Raw genomic sequence first — 12,079 nt, 5'->3', positions numbered from 1 at the left:
AATATGTCTGTAAGTGAAATAAGAAATTTGTATTGACATGTTGCAATACATCCACAAACATGCTTGTTTATACAATTGTTATGGACCTGTCTCTGATTATTTCAGGTTTTAAGATTTGTTCAATGCCCTTAATTGACCAAGCAGAATATCTGATAATGGTTTGTTGACAGTACTCTGAAACAAAGTCTTTTTTTTTATTCCAGGCAACCAGAAAGATTTCGAAGTGTGGATATTTATTTGTGTCACCAGATTTCGACTTCAGCAACCCAGTTGATAGGAGCAAGGTCAGTATCAAACCTGTATAAGTCACCAGTGGCTGGTCATACTGAGATAGAATAGTAGAAAGATAGTATAAGTCACCAGTGGCTGGTCGTACTTAGATAGAATAGTAGAAAGATAGTATAAGTCACCAGTGGCTGGTCGTACTGAGATAGAATAGTAGAAAGATAGTATAAGTCACCAGTGACTGGTCGTACTGAGATAGAATAGTGGAAAGATAGTATAAGTCACCAGTGACTGGTCATACTTCGATAGAATAGTAGAAAGATAGTATAAGTCACCAGTGGCTGGTCGTACTGAGATAGAATAGTAGAAAGATAGTACAAGTCACCAGTGACTGGTCGTACTGAGATAGAATAGTGGAAAGATAGTATAAGTCACCAGTGACTGGTCGTACTGAGATAGAATAGTAGAAAGATACACTGTATTCTGTCTAAACCAGCCATTCCATGGATTTGTTGTAATATTAACATATATGATTGTGTGCCTTTCTGTTGAACTGTTGGGCGTGAGGGAAAATGTCACGCTTTGCGTTCTCTTGTTGTTTCATGTTTTAGATTTTGCATTACACACACTTCTTGCTGATTATTTTGGAGAAAAGTTGTATACCAGAATTCTTAATCAGTATACATCATCGAAATTGGAAAATTCAGAAGTTGGTGAACTTCCATCTCATGATATGTTTGTAAACAGTGGAGGTCATTGTTATCATAACCAGTTGTAAACACTGAAACATTTCTGTCTGGTCTATCATAGGTTTTCACAGCTTTAAAAGCGGAACAATGTCTGATAACTTAAAAGCTTAAAGGTTTTGTAATAGATAACTTAAATAAGGTTCATTTGTTTATCTATGTCAAGATTTAAGAAGCTACAAAAACAGGTGTGTGAGTTTATCCAATTTCTGAATTTTATCCCAATTGGAAATCAACGGGTTGGTATTAAGTGTCTGTCTGTTGGCTTCTGAGCAAGAACCAAGATAAGACAAATCTTAAAAATGTAGGTATATCTCTTTTCAACACACTGGCAGCCAATTTTGGTATACATAGGAATTGTATCATCAGCATTTCAAGTGGGAACTTATCACTCAATACCACTCCATGGGATACTATCACCCACAATATAATCACTATCACTCCATGGGATACTATCACCCACAATATAATCACTTCCATTCCATGGGATATTATCACCCACTATATAATCACTTCCACTCCATGGGCTATTATCACACACAATATAATCACTTCCACTCCATGGGCTATTATCACACACAATATAATCACTTCCACTCCATGGGATATTATCACCCACAATATAATCACTTCCACTCCAGGGTCTACACAACAATATAATCACTTCCACTCCATGGACTATTATCACACTCCATGGACTATTATCACACACAATATAATCACTTCCACTCCATGGGCTATTATCACACACAATATAATCACTTCCACTCCATGGGATATTATCACCCACAATATAATCACTTCCACTCCATGGGCTATTATCACACACAATATAATCACTTCCACTCCATGGACTATTATCACACACAATATAATCACTTCCACTCCATGGACTATTATCACACACAATATAATCACTTCCACTCCATGGGCTATTATCACACACAATATAATCACTTCCACTCCATGGGATATTATCACCCACAATATAATCACTTCCACTCCATGGGATATTATCACCCACAATATAATCACTCCACTCCATGGGATATTATCACCCACAATGTCATCACTATTACTCCATGGGATATTTTCACTCACAATATAATCACTATCACTCCATAGGATACTATCACACACAAAATAATCGCTATTAATTTTGCCCAAATTTGGTCTGAAGCAATCTTAGGTGACAGGGAATCTATTTCGTGTAAAAGGTATGTTTCTGCCCCTTGGGTGGGAGGGTTGTACTTTTCTTCATCTTGCCACATTTTATGTAAAAAAATTTTGTAATCAAATGGATTTTAATAAATGTTATAAAAACAATACTCCAGCACTTTCACTGTCTGTTAAGAGCATTCAGTTCAAAATATCTCTTGGAAATGTCTTAATGTCTTATTTCACATGGAGGGGAGCTAGTAGATGATTGCACAGTTCTGTATTTGTTTAACGTATATTTGGTACTGGTAGCCAGGCTTTGTGGATATATGTGTTAATACTGATGTATTAAAGTTTCCTGAGGTAGTGGTGTCTTATTCCATTTTGATGAACTCACAGACCCAGTGCAACCAGCAACAAGTGAATAAATGTTTGTCAGAATTTTCTTCCACATTTATAGGAATAGTTTAATTGGATTAATCCCAAGGCCTTGTGTTGGATTTGATCAGTTTACTGGGACAGAAGTCTGCAACTAGTAGCTAGCATATACAGGCATCCAGCATACAAATGTTATTTCAAACAGACATTTATCCAGTACTCTGCCTTCAAGGATGGAAGCATCTCTAATGGTGAAGAAATTTTCCTAATTTTCTTTGATTGTCCAGACACAGAGTGGAGGTGACTATCCTAAGGATGTATATGACCTACCATGTTGTGTTGGTTAGATCAGGCACTACACTTCCCCATAACCCACCTGTATTATGTACAGTATTAATTTTTTGTATCAAAACACCATCAGGTATCAGTGGAACACCCACCCCCCCCCCACCCCCCCACCCCCCCACCCCCCCACCCTCCAAAGAAAAAGTAATCTATAAATATTTAATCATTTCCGATATAAATTGTTAATTATCAGAATAGAATTTTTGGAATAGATTGTCATTCAACTCATTATATATACAGGGTTTTCCATAATTTTGTTAGTAGTAGGCTGTGTAGTGAAAGTAGGAGGCTGGCCTGCCGTGTACATGTAGTCGTGTACGGAACATTATTATGGAATTGGATTGGTGTAGGCGGCAAAATGATCAAAGTAGCCAGTCAAATTGGCCGGCGACCGCCTCTTATGGAAAACCCTGTATATAGCACTTAATCCTTTTGTATGATCCAGATGGTAAAAAAAGTATCTGACGGTACATAGCACCTGTTTACCTGTAAAAGGACTCTCCACACCTGTCATGTGTTTCATCTTGAGCTTGCTATGGACCTCAATCAGACATCAAATGCCTTGAAATTTTGCCAAGATGAATGTCAAGTAAAACCATTGCCCCTAGATATCATCACAACTTATATCCGGTTTCATTGGTGAAAGACAAGGAGATAGAAAAAGACAGTGAAATTTATTTTTTACACATTCAAAATTTACCTTGAATGTCACCATAAATCACTGGCATTGTAATTTTTCCAAGAGAAAATGATAACAGACATGTGTTAGAGTGGTACAGTGACCTACATATAGCAAAAGATGATCGTGATGAAGATGACCAATATCAGTCTTAATGCTAAGATGTTTGACTACCTCTTTATTTTATCCTGTTCATATTGAAATCTGATAAGAAACTATGGTGTGCTGCAACAAACTGAACAAGTACAACAGGCTAAAAATTGCAGTAAACAATTTGCTTTCAACATTTTAAATAGTCCGTCAAACTATTTTTCAAATTGTTTCCTTACTCTATTCAAATTTTCTCTTATCTTTATATTTTAGCTTCCAGGGCCATATTTTAAAAAACATTATCAAAGGCAAGGCCCCACCCTATCACACTGTTTATATAAACAACAGCTGTTATACAAGTGTAATAAGATTGGTAGAAATGAAAAAGGAAACCCTGAAGTGGACTTGAAAAGAAAAGTGTTATAAAGTCCTTTTGAAGTGCTCTTCATGGAGTTCCAACAAGTTTAGGAAAACAATGCACTTCTTCAGCAACATGTACTTATATTTTTGCTTTGCATTATTTCAAATAAAAAAATAAATCTTGATATGTGTAAATGGAGAGAGGATGCCTAGTTTACTACAAACAATATTATTCTTGTTGGGTTGTAGACAGAGGTATAAAAACTTCATGATGGATTCTTGGGTTTTGTGAATCAGAGTGTAATTGGAGCATTTTACTGCTTTGCAAACTCTAAACAGGATAAGGGAGGCTAGTTCAATGTCTAATACATATTGAAGTGTTACCTAGCTTTTAGCACAACATCTGATAGATAATAGAACATGTCTTATTAATTCTTGGCTCTATGCTGAATTGATATTTGAGTTTACCAGGCTCAATGGCTGATACATTTTAGAATGTTTTCTAGCAATTAGCTCACCACTAATGCCCAATGTATATTGGAGTTCCAGTTTATCAGGCTCTGTCTAGCTCATAGCCTGGAGGACAATCCCTTACATATATGTTAAACCCCTATTCAACTAGTCCAGTGCCTGATATCCCATTGTGATCTCAAAGATTTAGGTCATAGTAAGATTCCTCACACAATATTTGTGTTTCTGTTGATGGATATACATGACAGTGCTCTCAGTAAAGATATGATAAGAAGGATTTTTGTGAGGAAACCTTTTCATACAGGGATTAGGTCGCTTTGATCAATAATGTTATCAATGAGGGATATGGTTTTCTCTTTTGTCCTGATTTAAGAAATGATATATTTTGTTTTCACTTTAATGGAATTCTGTGAAATCAGAGTTACTGTCACGTTATTAGAAATGAATAACATCAGTAAAAGATAAATTTTGAAATTATACTACTGATAGTGCTATTCCTACTTATACTTAAATGTGTTTGTACTCCCATGTTTTTACCACTTAATCAGTAGAAATAGTTTCCTTCAGTGAAAACATTTCTTTTTTAATCACATATATGTGTGCTTTTAATCAGAAATTTGGCTATAAATCAACAGGTGTTTGATGATGCTTAAAGGTGTAATGCTAACTGACTATTATAATCGTGTGTAAATACACACCAGGTGAACATCCCCAACCCTTGTGGCAATATAAACACGGAAATGCTCCTTACTGTGAGGGGAAGTTAACATTGAAAAGGTATTGCTGTGTACCCTGATCTACCACATTCTTTATGAGACCTGTTTAGGCAGACAACAAGCACTTGTGTGTTATAGTAATGTATCTATAACAGGATTAGGTACATAGGATGCTGTCATAACAGAAATATGTCACCCCACAGTCATGTCAGACTTGTGTTGATCTGTAAAGCCACAGTTTTTATCATGTCAGTGTAATTACAAGTATAGATATGTAACATACCAACTTCATTTCTTTTTTCTAATTTTTTTATAAGTAAGAATCCTGTTTGTATATCACAGTGGTCATGAACTGCTCTAGTTTAGGTATTTGGTCAGTGTTCATGAACTGCTCTACTTTAGGTATTTGGTCAGTGGCCATGAACTGCTCTAGTTTAGGTATTTGGTCAGTGTTCAGTCATGAACTGCTCTAATTTAGGTATTTGGTCAGTATTCATGAACTGCTCTAGTTTAGGTATTTGGTCAGTGTTCATGAACTGCTCTAGTTTAGGTATTTGGTCATTGTTCATGAACTGCTCTAGTTTAGTTTTTTTGTCAGTGGCCATGAACTGCTCTAGTTTAGGTATTTAGTCAGTGTCCATGAACTGCTCTAGTTAAGGTATTTGGTCAGTGTTCATGAACTGCTCTAGTTTAGGTATTTGGTCACTGTTCATGAACTGCTCTAGTTTAGGTATTTAGTCAGTGTCCATGAACTGCTCTAGTTAAGGTATTTGGTCAGTGTTCATGAACTGCTCTAGTTTAGGTATTTGGTCAGTGTTCATGAACTGCTCTAGTTTAGGTATTTGGTCAGTGTCCATGAACTGCTCTAGTTTAGGTATTTGGTCAGTGGTCATGAACTGCTCTAGTTTAGGTATTTGGTCAGTGTCCATGAACTGCTCTAGTTTAGGTATTTGGTCAGTGTCCATGAACTGCTCTAGTTTAGGTATTTGGTCACTGTCCATGAACTGCTCTAGTTTAGGTATTTGGTCAGTGGCCATGAACTGCTTTAGTTTAGGTATTTGGTCAGTGGCCATGAACTGCTCTAGTTTAGGTATTTGGTCAGTGTTCATGAACTGCTCTAGTTTAGGTTTTTTGTCAGTGGTCATGAACTGCTCTAGTTTAGGTATTTGGTCAGTGTTCATGAACTGCTCTAATTTAAATATTTGGTCAGTGTTCATGAACTGCTCTAGTTTTGGTATTTGGTCATCAACGTTCATGTAAAGGAGCAAATCACTTACATTCCATTTATCAATAAATATTATGTTCAATGTGAAGGTCGTTCATCGAGAAAGGAATCTGTTTTGTAAAACAAGATATTATTAATGTTAATGTTAAAAATATGAAACAACATCTTTTCAATTGGAAATTGCTAATTAAGTGTTCACATTGCAATCTGATGGCAAAAGTAGCCATAAATTAGACACTGCAGGTGAAAAATTTGTTGATATGGTATGTGATCATTCTAATGTAATTCATACCTGCATTCTTTGCAACTTAAAGTGGGGGCATGCTTGTTAGGAAAAACATCAAATATATAGCATAAATGATACCCTTAGTGACTAATTATACAAATTATTCAACATGATGGGTTTCAGTTTGATGTTGACAATAACAGTGGAAGTGTCAACATTATGTGTTTCAGCATAATGTTGACAGTGACAGTGGAAGTGTCAACATGATGTGTTTCAATTTGATGTTGACAGTAGGAGTTAAGGTGTAAACATGATGTGTTTCAATTTGCTGTTGACAGTGACAGTGGAAGTGTCAACATTATGTGTTTCAGTTTGATGTTGACAGTGACAGTGGAAGTGTCAACATGATGTGTTTCAGTTTGCTGTTGACAGTGACAGTGGAAGTGTCAACATGATGTGTTTCAGTTTGATGTTGACAGTAGGAGTTAAGGTGTCAACATGATGTGTTTCAGTTTGATGTTGACAGTGACAGTGGAAGTGTCAACATGATGTGTTTCAGTTTGATGTTGACAGTAGGAGTTAAGGTGTCAACATGATGTGTTTCAGTTTGATGTTGACAGTAGGAGTTAAGGTGTCAACATGATGTGTTTCAGTTTGATGTTGACAGTAGTGATGGAGGTGTCAACATTAGGTTTGTCAGAGTGATGTTGACAGTAACATTGGAGGTGTCAACTTTAGTACTACAGCAGTTAGGGATTTGTTTGTGTGTTTTTGACTGTGTTGAAGGTAGAAAAGAACAGAGGTGTAAACAGGCAGATGTATGTGATTTTGTTTAGACTGCTGTGTGACATCAGATTCATCATAATCAGAGTGGAGATTAGGAACAGGCAGGTCAATGATCTGTTTGTACTATTTTGACACATAGGAGGGTTGTCAAGTCCCTGTATACACCTCAGTCCAGAGGAGACCAGCTGATATATACCACAAACACACCTGTTCTGCCTAACTCACATAAACACCAACATTATATTTGATTTTATATTTCTGTTGATACATGCTGCTTTGCTTTGTTGGTTCATGCAATAGTAACACATTTCTGATGTCACAGTACAATTGTAACACCTTTCTGATGTCACAGTACAATTTTAACACCTTTCTGATGTCACAGTACCATTGTAACACCTTTCTGATGTCACAGTACAATTGTAACACCTTTCTGATGTCACAATACCATTGTAACACCTTTTTGATGTCACTGTACAATTGTAACACCTTTCTGATGTCAGAACAATTGTAACACCTTTCTGATGTCACAGTACAATTGTAACACCTTTCTGATGTCACAGTACAATTTTAACACCTTTCTGATGTCACAGTACCATTGTAACACCTTTCTGATGTCACAGTACAATTTTAACACCTTTCTGATATCACAATACCATTGTAACAACTTTTTGATGTCACTGTACAATTTTAACACCTTTCTGATGTCAGAACAATTGTAACACCTTTCTGATGTCACAGTACAATTGTAACACCTTTCTGATGTCACACAGTACAATTGTAACTAACACCTTTCTGATGTCACACAGTACAATTGAAACACCTTTCTGATGTCACAGTACCATTGTAACACCTTTCTGATGTCACAGTGCAATTGTAACACATTTCTGATGTCACAGTACTATTGTAACACCTTTCTGATGTCACAGTCCAATTGTAACACATTTCTGATGTCACAGTACAATTTGTAACTAACACATTTCTGATGTCAAAGTCCAATTGTAACACATTTCTGATGTCACAGTACTATTGTAACACCTTTCTGATGTCAGTACAATTGTAACACCTTTCAGATGTCACAGTACAATTGTAACACCTTTCTGATGTCACACAGTACAATTGTAACTAACACCTTTCTGATGTCACACAGTACAATTGAAACACCTTTCTGATGTCACAGTACCATTGTAACACCTTTCTGATGTCACAGTGCAATTGTAACACATTTCTGATGTCACAGTACTATTGTAACACCTTTCTGATGTCACAGTCCAATTGTAACACATTTCTGATGTCACAGTCCAATTGTAACACATTTCTTATGTCACAGTACAATTTGTAACTAACACATTTCTGATGTCACAGTCCAATTGTAACACATTTCTGATGTCACAGTACTATTGTAACACCTTTCTGATGTCACACAGTACAATTGTTTCTGAACACCTTTCTGATGTCACAGTACAATTGTAACACATTTCTGATGTCACAGTCCAATTGTAACACATTTCTGATGTCACAGTCCAATTGTAACACATTTCTGATGTCACAGTCCAATTGTAACACATTTCTGATGTCACAATACAAATGTTCAAGTTCATGCCTTAGTTATTTGATTTTTGTGTTGTTTTAATAAACAATATATACTATCTGGTATTCTATTTTGCACGTTTTATTATGATGACATACTGACATACATTTTTTTATTGTTTTAGCGATGGCAAAGACGGTTTTTTCGACTGTTTGATGATGGAGAGCTCAATTTTTCAGTGGACGAAGATGTAAGTTTATTTTGGTCTGTAAATCTGAATAATCTGAGGGTATAGCTGTCACTCACATTGACACAACCTATATGTTTCAAAAGTTGCTATAAATAATCTGTTTGAGCGAAATCATTCCATATAATTAAAAAACAAAACAAAAACAAACAAGAAAACAGGAAAAATATCTTCAAAATCTAACCATCATTCAAGCTGAGCTACACAATTTTAGTAAGCATTTTATTAAAAATTGATGTAAAATAGTCTGATGTTCTACATTAACTATCTAATTGTTTAATGTTTAAGAGTAGTATTCATATACTGAATATGTCTTTGAAACATATAAACAAAGTGATACAATGCTTTGTAAGTTAAGTGTATATTATCACAAATGGAAGTCAGTGAGGATGTGTGGTTTCCTCTTGTCAATCAGAATCATCCATTCATGGCTTTCTCTTGTAGTCAGGAATCTTCCATCGATGGGAATCCTCCAGCTCCATTCATTGGGATGTACATACAAAAAAGCCATTTAGGAAAATGTTCAAAATAACTGCAATACTGAAGCTCATATTTTAAGGAAGGACTCCTTGAAGTTTTTCTCTGTATCTCAACTCTGTTGTTGTCTAAATTTGAGCAATAAAATTTCCAACTTAATTAAATGATCATTAATGCATAACTTTTAACTACTTTTTCATGTTCATACTTTGATACGTGTATTTAATATCTGTAGAAAATTTAGCCCATGTTATGTTGAAATTTTGTGTAGGAAGAAGCATTGAAATTTAAAAAAAAAGAAGTCCATAGATGTTTGAAGGTTACCATGCATTAAGAGCTGCTGTAGTGTACTGTAATGCACTGTTGGGCAAGGGCATTGATAAAAAGTATAATTGTTGTAAGACTGCAAGAGTTACCCCCCTTATTTGTCAAGACACATGGTTGAAATGGAAATAGGAAATATTATTGTAAAAACATCAGGCAATTGTTTTGGAATAGTGTTTCAATGTTTTATAGTTTCCAAATTCCTTTTTTATCCGTTTGATTTTGTTTTCATCAGTGTAGAATAAGGTAAAAATTATTAACAGTTAAGATATTTTTGCTACAAACAGATAATAAGTCTGAAGAGAGAGCAATAAGTCTGTTTTAAGTTTATAAAACATTGTATATGAATTATATCACAATTCAATTTTGTGAAATTTCAGCCGGACACTATCCCACAGGGTGCAGTGGATATGAATAAGTGCACAGAAGTGGGAGATGCTGAGAAAAAGACAACCCATACCAACTCTCTCTACATCATCACCCCCAACAAAACCCACTACATCAAAGGGGGCTCCAAGGAGGAGATTATGTGGTAAGGTTTCTGGAGCTGGAAATATAACATTACTCAATATCTTAAGTCTTAAATCTATATCACCATCTCTCCTTTACTACAGGCATTAAAGGAATACAAGGACAGAGACGAGATTATAAATAAATCTAGCTTGTATCATGTAGATCCCATTAAAACTGAACCTGAATGACACTAACTAACTGTACAAATCCTGAATTATAGACCATTGTAAGTTTCATCTGTTGCATGACAAAATAACTTATTTTGTTTATGTAGTGAAATATCAATCTTCCTTCAGCTTATGATCGAAATGCCTTAACAGTATCAAATGATGAAACCATGACTCACATATTCTATTTCTGTCTATTTCACTATTATTGAAACGAGGTAATCAAGAAAGAAATTATGATTGATTTTTTATCAGTACTGAACATTAAGCTGTTTCATTTCAGGTGGCAAGAAGTTCTTTCTGTGTTTCCACGGTCATTACCAAAACCTAAAAATCGTCGTTTCACCATGCCCATCTTTAGCAATAAAGACAAGGAAAATGTCCAGGTAAGAGATGTAAAAACTGGTGCAAGGGAGATAACTCTTATTAAAAATTGCCAATCCAAAATAAGGGAAGCAAATCTGTAATGATTAAAAGGATTTCATAATACAACAAGTTCATTGTAGAGTTCTTTCCTAAATCTGCTTTTTTAAAAAGTGAGTGGAAGTAATTTCCCATATAAGGCATGGATTGGCTACATCAGATTATTGGTACCCTTGGTTTGGTTTGGATTTATGTGTTAAAATTACATGATTTCTAGCCGAGTGTGATCCAAGCAATGAAGTATTAAAGCAAGGAGTAAATAAAGAGATTTTTTTTACCACAACTCTTTACAGGTTTATTTCTTGTTTTAGAGAGAGTATCATGGCAGATATGTTATTGTTAAAGCCATTGTTTTTTTTGTGTTGTTTCAGCCTCTGACTACAGACTCTAACAGGAAGTTACCAAGTGTGAGTAGTCTAACAGATGGAGATATTCCTACTGTCAATAACCGTTTTGAAGTTGAGAAGGTCAAGGCAAAAGAACAGGCCTTCTCAACCTATCGAGGTGTTCGTAACATGAAGCACCGGACTGATAAACACTACCAAGAAGGATTGAGAAAAAGCAGCAGTCTGCATGATCTTTCCTCTGAGGATGCCAAAGATGTTGGTATGGGACTGGCATCATCCAAGTTCCTTAGTCGCTCTGGCGACAGACTCAATTATGTAAGTGCAGCTTCACATCCTGGCATAGAGAATGCAGCCCGCGTGCTAGCGGATTCCAACTACAACAACCCTTACTGCACTGTCCCTCGCAGGACATGGCAGACGCTGGCTGCAAACACCACCTCCCCGCCAACCTCCAATGCTAACACACCTAGCTCTGCATCTGCCAGCAACCCTTCCTCCACCCCGTCCTCCCACCCCACTGTGGTTGTCAACCCCAGCCACATTCCTATTATACGCCGCAAGAGCACCGCTGATAGTCAACCCTCAGCTGTGTCCACCACCACCAAGCCCAAGAGTGCCAGTGAGCGAGCCCGTCTCCACAGGGAACGT

General features: G+C 36.1%; 1 protein-coding gene across 2 annotated transcripts in view; it reads left to right on the top strand.

Moving 5' to 3' along the window:
- LOC132551265 (uncharacterized) overlaps positions 1-12,079 on the top strand; it is a 75,989-nt gene that overhangs the window by 29,773 nt on the left and 34,137 nt on the right. For both annotated transcript variants that reach the window (XM_060215389.1, XM_060215388.1), the window contains exons 3-7: positions 204-284; positions 9,118-9,183; positions 10,362-10,513; positions 10,945-11,047; positions 11,456-11,746. In XM_060215389.1, coding sequence (XP_060071372.1) covers positions 204-284; positions 9,118-9,183; positions 10,362-10,513; positions 10,945-11,047; positions 11,456-11,746 — 693 coding nt within the window. The remainder of the gene's footprint in view (positions 1-203; positions 285-9,117; positions 9,184-10,361; positions 10,514-10,944; positions 11,048-11,455; positions 11,747-12,079) is intronic.

Source organism: Ylistrum balloti, unplaced genomic scaffold (assembly GCF_031769215.1).
Source record: "Ylistrum balloti isolate Yb309-2 unplaced genomic scaffold, AGI_CSIRO_Ybal_v1 Utg370190, whole genome shotgun sequence".
NCBI classification, from domain to species: domain Eukaryota; kingdom Metazoa; phylum Mollusca; class Bivalvia; order Pectinida; family Pectinidae; genus Ylistrum; species Ylistrum balloti.
This window is presented reverse-complemented; position numbering and strand designations above follow the sequence as displayed.